Source organism: Saimiri boliviensis, chromosome 15 (genome assembly GCF_048565385.1).
Source record: "Saimiri boliviensis isolate mSaiBol1 chromosome 15, mSaiBol1.pri, whole genome shotgun sequence".
In the NCBI taxonomy this organism is placed as follows: domain Eukaryota; kingdom Metazoa; phylum Chordata; class Mammalia; order Primates; family Cebidae; genus Saimiri; species Saimiri boliviensis.
In genome coordinates, this window is record NC_133463.1 from 20,846,512 (window position 1) to 20,860,855 (window position 14,344).

General features: G+C 33.2%; 1 protein-coding gene across 4 annotated transcripts in view; it reads left to right on the forward strand.

The window, feature by feature from the left end:
• C15H8orf34 (chromosome 15 C8orf34 homolog) overlaps positions 1 to 14,344 on the forward strand; it is a 448,873-nt gene that overhangs the window by 103,889 nt on the left and 330,640 nt on the right. For all 4 annotated transcript variants that reach the window (XM_074386744.1, XM_003942901.4, XM_074386742.1 and 1 more), the window contains exon 3: positions 3,549 to 3,680. In XM_074386744.1, coding sequence (XP_074242845.1) covers positions 3,549 to 3,680 — 132 coding nt within the window. The remainder of the gene's footprint in view (positions 1 to 3,548; positions 3,681 to 14,344) is intronic.

Sequence of the window (14,344 nt, forward strand, 5' to 3'; positions counted from 1 at the left end):
GAGGGACTTTGAGAATTGTGGTTGTATTACTACAGCAAGGATGGGAGAACAGTTTTGCAAAAGGAATTAAGGATATTTGTGAGCAAACTATGGGTGATCAAGGTCTCTGAGAAGTAGAGAGTAAGTGAAGGGAGAGGTTCAGACAGAGAAAGCCAATCAAAACCTCCAGGAGGTCAAGATAGTGAAAATATGAGCAATGCAGAAGGATGCAGCTGTGCTGAAAGATTGTGATATTCGAGATCAAGATGTTTGATGGGGAATGATTCCAGATGAGAAAATCCCTGTGGGCAGCTTTAGTTTGAGGGTAACAGAAGTATCAGGGAAGTGAAACTTCAGAGTTGAGCAGGGCAAAGAAGTATGAGGCTTAATGCATGGTCTGTCTAAGGATAAAGAGGTCACCATAGTTTCATTTAAGTTATTGAAAGGACAAGAGACAGGACAAGACTTTGCCACTGTCTGAAGTAATGCTGAGATTAACCAGAGGCAGAAAAGATGGTGATAATGAAGAGTGATGAGCAGTATAGCTAGACGACATTTCCCACAAGAGAACAGGCACTTTTATTTTACTGTTGAGGCTTCTATCACAGAAGCATCACTGAAACAGGAGATCCAGCCCTGCCTCCACAGTAGTTGGTGGAACATGGGGCATGGGGCAAGAGCACCCACCATCCCAGGAAGCTGCAGACAAGGGAACACTATTGTGGGAAGAATGGGGGTTGTACTAAGACATGAAATGAGACATTTAAGGATGGAAGAGTGTTTATGTGGAAGATATGGCCCAGAGAAAGAGGAAAAATTTTAGAGGGAAAGTATGGCAAGAAGGAAGAAGAGAATAGCATAGATGAATTATTGGACTGAATGAAACTAAAGAGGTTATAATTGAATGATGGTAAATAATGCCAGTTTAAGCCCTGACTGTAACTTGGAATTATTGATTTTGGTGCATCTTCTTATTAGCTAGAAAATGCCTCAATATTCAAAGTGCTTGGGTATCATACCTTTTGGAAATATCTGAAGATATCCTCCTGTTGCTTTTAAATATTTCTAGCAACTTGGGACACAACATTTTCTATTTAAAAGTCTATCATTTAACATTGTGGAGGAGAATCTTGAAAACAGCCTTATTTTTATTCCTTTGTGGGAATAAAAAAGAAATTATTTTTTTACTTCTGATATTCAAAAGTTTTACTGGAATGTCAACTATTATTTTTCAGGAAAATATATTACGTGCAAATTGAGTCTTATTTACTGTTCACTGTTTTTCTCATTTCATTTGGCATTGTATTTGCCTTTCTTTGTTGACTCTCTTCTAGAGAAGTGTATCAAGAAAAGTGCTTTCTTTATATCACTGATTCAATTTTCTACACTCTCAGTTTTCTCTTTCTGGCTTTGAATGCAAATGTAAATGTTTGCATTGCATTTTAGTTTCCAGTTGCTACTTGCTTACCTAATCTTTTTGTTATTTCTGTACACAGTTACATTTTTAATCATGGGTTGGTTATCCTATCTCCTGTCTAATTTCTTTTTGCTTCATTGAGTTCACTTTGTTTATTTTTGCTGAGAAGACAAAATAATCACAGTCACATTCCAACATTTAATGACTTTTCATTATAAATATTTTTAAAATTATGATTACCTGTGCATTGTGAGTGCCATATTCTTGTTTTTAAATTAAATTATTCTTAAAATAGTATTTTCTCTTTTTATTCTAACTTAAATGAGAAATGTTCCATCTAGTTTTAGGTTTATCAACAAATAGTGTAGGTGGTCTGTTCTTTGTTCTCTCTCCACATAGTCTGGAACTATTTGGATTCTTTCAGAACTTTACAGAGGTGAAATCATGGTTGCTATTAAAATTTTCAGTATTCATTGAATACTTTAAGTTTCTGAAAAATTGATGCATGACTTACTGTCTCTTATCTCTTTTCAATGAACTAGATAAAAATATCATTGCTAGATTATTTGAATTAATATGGATGTTTTCTTGCTAGAAGTAGAGAATAAAGAAAGCCACAACATTAATTCATTTCTCTCTGGCTCATTTTAATATTCCTTTGTATCAGGAGATGCTATATTTTATGATCAAGGTTTCTTCTCCCATTACCTATGTTGCATTAGAGGAATTCATAATCCAAGAATGGATGTTGAAAGACAAATTCTGAAGATTGTGAAACAACGTAAGGAGATGACTCCAAGGTTGGGGTAGATACCTAGTCATCTTCCATTCTCTTTCTGACTGGCCTATGTTCTTTCTTAATGTTATCTATGGAAATACTTCCTGAGTTATAGCAGACCATGAACAATATTTAGGTTCCTAGTACTTTAGAATTTTCATGCCTTTTTGGCATTTAATAGGATTTTGGAGGTGGACAAATTGGGTCATGGGTAGTTAATTACAGCTTTAACATGAAAATTTGAGGAATTTATAATGGTGTGTATTAGTTATCTATAAGTGGGTGGCCAGAGAAAGACTTATGAGTCATCCATAAAGCTAGGATGGTTTTTAAATTTGTAAATTAAGACAAGAAGGCATAAAGAAATCCTAAAGGATGCCACATAGATTAGAGTAATGGAAGATAAGGAAGGAATAAATGAGCTCAAGAAAGAGTTATCAGGTGATATGGGGATGAGGAAAATGATTGTTCTGTGTAAAAACATGAAATTCTTGTAGAAGAAGTCAAGAGAGATGAACTCTTAGAAAGACACTTTAATTGTGGAATGGGCAGGACATTGACCACCTTCTAAGGGGAATTTCAAAAGAACGATATTGGTTGAATTGAATTGATCTTTCTTGCAATAGAAGACACATTGATTTAGGTGAATATCAATGATTTTATGTGTCATAATAGATAAGGTAGCATCAAGTGAGTGAAATGTACTAAAATGTTTGTTTTATTTACAACTGAACACAATGCTTTATTCCATGACATTCATAGAATCTTATTTTAAGTCATGGGAACCCATGCCTTAAAAAGACTTCAAAGTAATTTTGTAGTTTTGTTTGTTTGGTTGTTTGTTTTTGTTTTTAAGATAAAGTCTCACTCTGTTACCCAGACTGGAGTGCAGTGGCACAATCTTGGCTCACTGTAACTTCCACTTCCTGGTTCAAGCAATTCTCCTGTCTCAGCCTCCCAAGTATCTATGATTACAGGCACCTGCCACCACACCTGGCTAATTTTTGTATTTTTAGTGGAGATGGGATTTCACCATATTGGTCAGGCTGGTCTGAAACTCCTGACCTCAGGTGATCCACACACTTGGCTTCCCAAAGTGCTGAAATTACAGGCATGAGCCACCATGCCCAGTCAATTTCATAGTTTCATATGATATAATCTTAATCATATGCATATGTAAGCTGATTCGTATCAGATTTAAAACTCTAATTTACAGATGAAATTAGACAAGAAGTACTTTTGCATGTGTACATTATTTTTGATATGAGGTGACCTATATGTTTTGTCAAGTATATTTAATGATTTCATGGATTTGGTTTTTGCTCAATCTTGAAATCACTTTATTGGGCTTTTATATACCTTTTATTTTAACAGAATCCAAAGGTACAAGACGGGATTTCAGAAGCTATGATAAACCCTGGCAATTAAATGCAAAGAAGCCTAAAAAATCAAAAAGTGACCTTGCTGTGTCTAATATTTCTCCACCATCACTGGACTCCAAATCATGTAAGGAAGTTTCTTGTTCAAATGCTAGTCAAAGTATGTAAGTTTATGTTGTTAAGAAAATGAAGAAAATGTAGTAATTGAAGCTCAGTTTTTCATCTGATATTTCTGGCCTTTAATCCTAGTGAATTTCACTTTTACTCCACATTAACATTGATCTTTATTTATGTGTGTCTACTCACTAATATTCTCAAACACGTGTAATTCACTTAGACCTTTTTGAGTGTAATGTTACATGAAGAATATATACTGTGTGGAGATGGTCTCTTGCCTCTAAGAGTTGATTGTAGCATTATACCATATTGAAAGCAGTACCTACCTATATATAATGAAGTATATAAAAGCAAATTAAATTTCTTAGAGTAAAAGCAAATAAGATTTCTATTCAAAACATTTAATAAACTTTTTAAAATATTTCATCTGGGATTTTCCTGAAGTCCTACTCATTAATTTCTGTGTAAAAACATGAAATTCTTTAAAAAAAAAAAAAGTCAAGAAGGATGAACTCTTGGAAAGACCCTTTAATTGTCGAATGGGCAGGACATTGACTACCTTCTAAGGAGAATTTCAAAGTAACAATTTTGTTGGTTGAATTGAATTGATCATTCAGTTCAATTGAGAATCAATATATATTTATTCTCTTCCCTACTATTTTAATGTCTTTGTTTTTATGTTACTATAAAGGAATGACTTAGGCTAGGAATTTTATATGGAAAAGAGATTTATTTGGCTTATGGTTCTGCAGGCTGCACAAGAAGTACAGCACTAACATCTGTTTCTTGTGAAAATTGCAGGAAGCTTCCACTCATGGCAGAAGGTGAAGGGGAGCAGGCATCATATAGTGAGAGGAAGGAGCAAGAGAGATGGGAGGGAGGTGCCAGGCTCTTTTTAACAATCAGATTTTGTAAGAATTAACAGAGTGGGAAATTACTCCTTACCACGAGGACAACACCAAGCCATTCATGAGATATTGGCCCCCCATGACCCAAACACCTTCTACCAGGCCCCACCTCCAATATTGGTGCTCAAATTTACCATGTGATTTGGAGAGGACAAATATCCAAGCTATACCACCTAAATATCGCTTCCCTCTCAATGTCCCACTGCTTTAGTAGCTGCTGGGATTCTCCAGTGCTCTGCTACCCCCACATGTATAAACATGTCAAAAATCTCTGGAGCTTCTAGCAAATCACAGCTATTCTTGGAAGAAAAGAGAGCTTGCAAGCTGTTCTTATACATCAATTCCTTGTGCTTGTTACAGGGTGAGATATTTGATTTTAGTTTCAACAGAGAAAGGAGTAGGCAGAAAATATTTATCTTTGTTTGAAAATGTTTGAAAAACCACTATGTGCTAACTGGAATCTGCATCTGGGTCATTTGTGAAAGCAACTAAATTTAACTTTGTGAGTAGCTTCATTTACATAGTGGTACTCATAAAAAGTATTTCATTAACAACACCTAGTTCATCTGAAAATTATATGAAGTGTTAACAACTTCGAATGTTCTTTAGAAATTATGATCGTAACCAAATTGTCCTGCTTCACCAGTTTGGTATATAAATTAGGTCCCAACATTTTAAAAAATATATGTTAAAAATTTGCATGTCTTTTTTTACAACAGTACATCCAGTAATATCCAACACAGTGCCTATTTCAATTAATAAATGCTAAATGATAAAAATGAATCAAGGAAGATATAAAAATGAATAAAGTCTCAGTCTTCCTTTTCATAATGGATCCTACCTGTCATTTCACTCTCATTCTCTTCCAATGATAAGTTCAAAATCTTAGGAGATTACTAAATTATAGAATCAGTTCTGGATGCCAAAAGGCCTGCTCATTGTAGAGGTCCTGTGCTCTTTATAGGATGCTATCTTGTCACAGGGTATTACTGGTAGTCTGATGTCTTGACTATATTGCTTTTTACTCAGGTAATCTACTCCCAACCTCTAGTTTCACTAGACTGTTACCAAGCTTTTTAAAGCAAAAATAATAATGAAGTAGCATGTTTTTTTTTAAATAGCATATGTAGAATTAATATATATGACAATAAGAATACAGTAGATTTAGGGTTATTCATTGGAAAAGTATTGTTAAATTATTTTTGAGGTAATAAAATATCTTTGTACATAAATCATGATGAGTTAAAGATGTGTTTTTCATCTCTACAGCATCACTAAAAACTAGCACAAAATGCTTAAATTAAAAATTAGCAGATACATTAGAATGGGATGTGAAAAAAATTGTTCATCTTCCCAAAACAAAAGCAGGAGAAAAGTAACAGAGAAACAAAGAAAGGATTGGAAAAGTAGAAATTGGACACTAATATTGTAAGTCAAAATACAGATGTGCACACAATTATAATAAATGTAAATGTATTAAACATTCTAATTAAATCAAATATTGTCAGACTGAATAAAGAGTATAGATTTGTTAAAATGTAAGAAACATATTTTAAATCTGCAGATACAAACAGTTTGAAACTCTAACAAAAAGAAGCCTATATGGCTAAAGTAGTATCAAACCAAATAAAAATTCAAGATAAAGGGTATTACCAGAGATAAAGAGACTGTATCATAATTATAAAAGGTTTTTTGATCAAGAAGGCATAATAATACTAAAGGGTTATGTACCCAATAACAAAAGTTCTCAATATATGATACAAAAATTTATAGACCTAAAGGAAGACATAAACAGAATAAATGGACTGAAAAATATGGAAGATTTGAATAGGACTATCAACTAATTGACCTAATTGACATTGATAAACACTATGCTCAACAAAGTTAGTCACATGGAAAAACAAACAAACAAACATAACTTTGATCCCTACCTTAAATCATACCTGAAGAAAGGCAAAGAATTTTTAGAGATGTTCCAGTTACTATAGCTTATAACAAATCACACCAAGACTTTTTATTTTACATAAAACTAACATAAGATTAACTACTCTAAAATGAACAATTCAGTGGCATTCAGTACATTCACAATATTATGCTACCTAGTCCCTATCTAGTTTGAAAATATTTTCATCATCCCGAAAGGAAATCATATACCCATTCAGTAGTGACTCAATATTCCCACCTCCCACCAGGCCCTGGCAACCTGCTTTTTGTCTCTATGAATGTATCTATTCTGGGTACTGGCATAACTTAGAGATACTGTGGGTTCAGTTCCAGGCCATTGCAGTAAAGTGAATATCACAATGTCAGTCACACAATTTTTTTTTTGTTTCCTAGCACATAAAAAAGTTATATTTATACTCTACTGTAGTCTATTTAGTGTCCAACAGCATTATGTATAAGAAAACAATGTACACATTTTAAATAAAGATATTTTATTGCCAAAAAATTCTAACAATCATCTGAGCTTTTTATGAGTCATAACCATTTTGCTAGTGAAGAGTCTTGCCTTGATGTTGTAGGCTGCAGACTGATCAGGGTGGTAGCTACCGAAGGTGGAGGTGTCTGTGACAACTTCCTAAAATGAGTCAACAATGAAGTTTGCCAATGGACTAATGGAGTCAATGAACTCTTCTTTTCATGAAAAGGTTATTCATAGTACGTGATGCTATGTGGTAGCATTGTATGCAAAGTAGACTTCTTTCAAAATTGGTGTCAATCCTCTCAAACCCTGTCTCTGCTTTATCAACTAAGTTGATATAACATTTTAACAATGTTCACAACATCTTCACCTTGAGTAGATTCTATTTCAAGAAACCACTTTTTTCTACTCACCCGTAAGAACTCCTCAACCATTCAAGTTTTATCATGAGATTACAGCAATTCAGTCACATCCTCAGGTGCCGCTTCTATTTCTAGTTCTCTTGCTATTTCCACCCTATATTCAGTTACTTCCTTCACTGAAGTCTTGGACCTTTCAGAGTCATCCATGAAAGTTAGAATTAACTTCTTCCAAACTCCTATTTGTTGTTGTTGTTGTTGTTGTTGCTGTTGTTGTTGTTGTTGAAACAGAGTCTAGCTCTGTTGCCCAGGCTTGAGTGCGGTGGCGTAATCTAGGCTCATTGCAACCTCTGCCTCCTGGGTTCAAGTGATTCTCCTGCCTCCGCCTCCTAAGTATCTGGGACTACAGGCATGTGCCACCAAGCCTGGCTAATTTTTTGTATTTTTAGTAGAGATGGGGTTTCACCATGTTAGTCAGGATGGTCTTAATCTCCTGACCTTGTGATCCGTCCACCTCAGCCTCCCAAAGTGCTGTGATTATGGGTATGAGCCACTGCTCCCAGCCACAGACTCCTATTAATATAGATATTTTGATCTCCCCCATGAATCGTGAATGTTCTTAATGGCACCTAGAACGGTAAATCTTTTTAATGAAAATTTTCAAGTTACTTTGCTCCCAGATCCATCAGAGGAATCACTGTCTATGGCAGCTATACCCTTATGATATGTATTTCTTAAGTAATAAGACTTGAAAGTACAGATTACTTCTTGATTCATGGACTGAGAAATATATATTGTGTTTACAGACACGAAAATATTAGTCTCCTTGTACATTGCCATCAGCACTCTGCAGTGCGTTGTCAATAAGCAGTAACATTTTGAAAGGAACCTTTTCTTCTTAGCAGTAAATCTCAACATTGGGCTTAAAATGATCAGTAAACCATGCTGGAAACAGATGTACTGCCATCCTAGCTTTGCTATTTTATTTATAGAGCACAGACAGAGTAGATAATAGCACAATTCTTAAGGTTCCCAGGATTTTTGGAATGGTAATTAAGCATTGACTTCAACTTAAAGTCACCAGCTGTGTTAGGCCCTGACAAGAGAGTCAGCCTCTCCTTTGAAACTTTGAAGCCAAACACTGACTTCTCTCTAGCAATGAAAGTCCTAAATGGCATCTGCTTCCAGCATGAGACTGTTTTGTCTACATTGAAAATCTGTTGTTTAGTGTAGCCACTTTCATCAATTATCTTAGCTAGATCTTCTGGATCACTTGGTGTGTCTTCTCCATCAGCACTTGCTACTTCATCTTGCACTTTTATGTTATGGAGAGGCTTATTTCCTTAAATCTCAAGAACCAACCTCTGCTAGCTTTCAACTGTTCTTCTGCAGCTTCCTCAGCCTTCATGGAATTGAGGAGTTACGACTTTGCTTTGGATTAGGCCTTGGCCCAAAATGGCGTGGCTGATTTGATCTTCTATCCAGACCATTCAGACTTCCTCCATATCAGCAACAAAAGACTCCTTCACTTTCTTATCATTTGTGTGTTTACTGAAATGGCACTTCTAATTTTCTTCAAGAACTTTACATTTGCACTTACAGCTTGGCTAAATGTTTGGCACAAGAGGCCTAGCTTTCAGCCTACCTGTCTTTCAACATGCCTTCCTCTCTAAACTTAATCATTTCTATCTTTTGATTTAAAGTGAGAGACATGCAACTTTTCCTTTCACTTGAATGCTTAGAGGCCATCGTAGGGTTTTAAATTGGCCTAATTTCAAAATCAGGGAATAGAGAAGCTCAAAGTGAAGGAGAGAGGTGAGGGACTGGCCGGTCAGTGGAGCAGACAGAACACACACGTTTATTGGTTAAGTTCACCATCTTACATGGGTGTGGCTGTGGCACCTGAAAACAATTACGATAGCAATATCAAAGATCACTGACCACTGGTCACCATCACAGATGTAATAATAATGGAAAAAATTTAAAATTTTGTGATACTTACCAAAATATTACACAGAAGCACGAAACAAGCACATGCTGTTAGAAAAATTGAGCTGATAGATTTGTTAGGAAATAAAAAGAACAAAGTATCTACAAAGCATAATAAAGTGAAGTGCAGTAGAATAAGGCATTCCTGTACATCATATGAATGAAATCACAATGTAAAACCTTTTGTCTTTGACTTACTTTACTTAGCATGTTTTTGTGGTTTATCCACATTGCAGTGTGTACACTACTCACTACTTCAGTCCTTCTCATGGCAGAATAATATTCCATTGTGTGGTTAAATCACGTTTTGTTTATCCGTTCATCTACTGACGGGTATTTTGTTTGTTTCTGTCTTTTAGCTATCTCGAATCATATTGCTATGATGATTCATATATAAGCATTTTTATTACCTGTTCATTATTTGGATAATAATTGGTAATATATAATATAGATAATATAATAATTTATATTACTGTGTAATTGATTTGCTGGGTTATATGATAATTCTCTGTGTAACTTCAACGAGCTGCCAACTGTTTTTCAAAGAAGCCACACGATTTCACATGCCTACTATCAATGTATAGTATCTTTAGCAAATCGTATTTTCCTTTTCTTCCTTTTCTTTAAAAAAAAATATTATAGCCATCCAAGTGGACATAAAGTGGACAAGACATTGTTGTCTTGATTTGCATTTTCCTAATGGCTAATAGTTTTCAGCATCTTTTCAAGTGCTTCTTGGCCATTTTAATATCTTCCTTGGAAAAATGTCTATTCATACCCTTAGCTCATTTTTTAAGTGAGTTATTACTCTTTTTATTCCTGAGTTATAAGAGCTTTTGTATACTGGATACTAGATCCTTATCAGAGATATGATTTATGTTTTTTTTTTAATTTGGGGAATTATGTTTTTACTTTGTTAATAGTGTTATGTACATTAGTTTTTAATTTTGATGAAGCTCAATTTATCAATTTTCCTTTTTTTTGCTTGTGTTTTGATGTCATATCTAAAAATCTCTTGCCAAATCCAAGGTCATAATGACTTATCTGACTTATCTCTATATTTTCTTTGAAGAGTTATAGTTTATACTTTCACATATGGATAGTTGTTCATTTTGAGTTAATTTTTGTATATAGTAGATGCTGATTGTTCAACTCCATGTTTTGCCATGTGGCTATTCAGTTGTCTCAGTACCAGTTTTTTGAAAATACTGTTCTTTCCTCATTGAATGATCTTGTCACCCCACTGAAAATCAATTGACCATGAATATGATGATTTATTTTTAGTCTCTCAATTCTATTCCATTAAGCTACATGTATATCCTTTTGTGAGTACCACACACACTGTTTTGATCACTGTAGTTTTGTAATAAGTTTTGAAATTGAGAAGTATGAGTCCTCTGACTTTGTTTTTCTCTTTTTCTCTCTCAGGATTGTTTAGGCTACTCTGAGTGCCCTGAAGTTGTATATGAATTTTAGAATCAGTTGTTTAAAATATTTCTACATAAAGGCCATTTGGATTTTCTTAGGAAATACATTGAATCTGTGGATCACTTTGGAGAGCATTGTGACCATAACAAAGTTTTCAATTCATAAACATGAAATGTCTTCATTTATTTAGATCCTCTTTAGTTTTTTAAACAAGGTTTTGTAGTTTTCAGTGTACAGGACTAGCATGTCCTTGGTTAAATGTATTCCAGAGTATTTTTTTTTCCTTTAAATACCATTATAAATGGAATTGTTTCTTATTTTCCTTTGTAGATTGTCATCACTAGGGTATAGAAATGAAACTGATTTTTCTGTTTTGATCTTATATCTCAAAATTTTGCTGAACTAGTTCATTAGTTCTAACATTTATTGTGAATTCTTTAGAACTCTCTAAAGATCAAATTATGCTATCTGATATAGAGATAGTTTAACTTCTTCCTTTCCAATTTGGTTGCCTTTTATTTCTCTTTTCTTGCCTAATTGCTTCAGCTAGAATTCCAATACACGGTTGAGCAGAACTCATGAAAGCAGGAAGGTATCCTTTTCTCATTATTCATCTTAAAGGAAAGGCTTTTGGTTTTGTATCATAGAGTATGGTGTTAACTGTGAGTTTTTCCAAAATGTCTTTTATCATGTTGAGAAAGTTCTATTCCTAGTTTGTTGGATATTTTTATCATGAAAGTGTGTCATTTTTTTCCAGTTCTTTTTCTCCATCAATTGAGATAATCATACAGTTTTTCTTATTCTATTAATGTGAAATGTTATATTTCATAATTTTCTTAAATAATCTTTGAAGTTCTAGGACAAATACTTGGTCATGATCTATAAACCTTTTAAAATGCTACTAGATTTAGTTTGTTACTCTTTTATTGAGGATTTTGCATCTACATTTATAAAAGATGTTGGTCTGTAATTTTTTTCTTGTGATGTTTTTATCTTTGTTACTGGGGCAATGCTAGCCTCTTAGAATAAATCAGAATGTGTTCCCACTTCTTCATTTTTTTGGAGGAATTGATAAAACTTAGTGTTAATTCTTCTTTCAATACTTGGTTGAATTTACCAGTGAAGCCATTTTATCCTGGTCTTGTCTTTTTTTGGGAGATTTCATTACTGAATCAGTCTTTACTTATTATGAGTCTATTATGATTTCCTCTTGAGTTTATTCTATTTCTTCTTGAGTCGGTAGTGGTAGTTTGCGTGTTTCTAGAAAATTTCCAAGTCATCCAGTTTGCTGGCATACAATTGTTTATAGTATTTTCTTATACTACTTTTTAATTTTCTTAAGATTTGTAGTAATATCTCACTTTTATTTCTAATTTTAATAATTTGAATTTTCTTTTTCAATCAATCTAGCTAAGGATTTGTTAACTTTTAAATCTTTCTAAAAAACTAAACTTTGCTTTTGCTGATTTTCTCTATTTTTTTTTTCTATTTCATTGATTTCTGCTTTAATCTTTACTATTTTCATCCTTTTGCTAACTTGGGTTTAGTATACTCTTCTTTTTCTACTTCCTTAAGGTGAAAAGTTAAGTTATTGATTTGACATCTTTCTTCTTTATTACTGGGGAAATTTACTGCTGTAAATTTCTATCAGCACTGCTTCCACTGCATACTAGAAGGTTTGGTATGTTGTTTTCATAATTTTTTGTCACAAAGTATTTTCTAATTCATCTCGTGATTTGTTCTTTGTCTCATTCATTGTAAATGAACATGTTGTTTAATTTTCTCATATTTGTTAATTTTCCATTTTTCTCTTTCCTTTGACTTCTAGTTTTATTCTTTTGTTGTCAGAGAATATACTTTGTATGATTTCAATCCTTTAAAATTTTTGACTTATTTTATTGCTTAACATAAGATCTCTCCTAGAGAGCATTCCATGCGCACTTGAGAATAATGTGTGTTCTTGTTAAGCAGAATGTTCTGTATACATCTATTAGGTCTTACCGGCTTATAGTGTTGTTCAAGTCCCTCACGTCTTCTGTCTAGTTGTTCCAGTACTGAAAGTGAGGATTTTAAAATCTCCTACTATTGTTATATGGCCCTCTAAATCTCTTTAAATTATGTCAGTTTTTGCTTCCTATATGTTAAGGCTCTGTAGCTAGGTGTTTGTATGTTTATAATTACTATATCTTGATGGGTTCTCCTTTTTATCAATATGTAATGCCCTTCTTTGCCTGCTAAAAGGGTTTTGTCTTAAAATCTATTTTGCTTATTATTAGTGCAGCTACCCAGTTCTCTTTTGGTTAATATTTGCATGGAATATCTGTTGATGATTATTCCTTTTTTATTCTTTCTCTTCTTTTAGTATTACCATCATATATCAGCATGTCATACATGTTGATTAAGTGAGAAAAGTCTTGACATCTCAATCAATAACTGACTGCTATTCAGTGCAAATTTCCATCTATTTTTTACTGTAAATATAATGAAATTAAAACTCTTTTGGAATAGAAAGATATTTTCGTAACTAAAATACTGCCTGGAATAAATATTTGTAGAATAAAACCAAAAAGCTTTCTGACTATTTTTCATATGTTTTAAAGAAAAAAGGAAAAAGACATAAATATTTTAATAGTCATTAACATCTGTGGGTAGAAAAAATAGTTATCAATTTATTTTTTAAAACATATTTTTGTCTAAAATGTACTGAAAATAGCTACTATATATTAATCAGATGAACTTTCTGAAGAAAAAAGCGACTTCTTAGCCCATTCTATAGATTATGAGCTTGATAGAATATAATCTCTTCAGTGCAAAGTATTTTGTTACCTTAATCCCCATGTATCTAGAATAGTGCTAAACACATAATTTATGCTATGTGAATGAGTGCATAAGTGCTTGAATGAATAAATGAGGATAATGTAATGATGGATTTATACTAAAATATATTCTAGCCTTTATGTGTTATCAGTTTAGAAATTGTGCATTTTCAAATAACCAAAAAATAGCACTTAAGCAATTCAAGCTGGCATAGGAACAAAGATCTGCAAGGTGACATTATATTATCAATCTTTAGTAGTTGTGTGTCCTAGGTAAGATAAGTAGGGTTTGATAAAGGTTTTGCCTTGTAAAATTAATATTTCCACTAGTTACCTATTGTATGGAATGGCTGCAGATCATGAGTAGAATTTTGGCAAAAATGACAAGAAAGATATTGTCTATCAATTTTCCGTGCATGATAGTGAATGCTGATCCTTTATAACCATTTCAAATTTGTAATCCAGATGAGAAAATTGAGGTAAATATGTTGGTTTAGGTTGAAACCAAAATTAAAATCAACTCTCAGTTGTTTTATTTATGCTTTTGCATTTAAGGGAGCATTTCTCATTTTTTAAAAAAATGCATTTAGCACAGAATATACAAAGAGAAATAGCTGGATATTTGTAGACTATCACAATTTTAGGGAAAAAAAAGTATATGCATACATATGTGTATAGAAAGTACAGACTACATGAAAAGAAAAAATGAAGACAGAAGAACAGTGGCTGAAAAATCATGATATGGAAATACA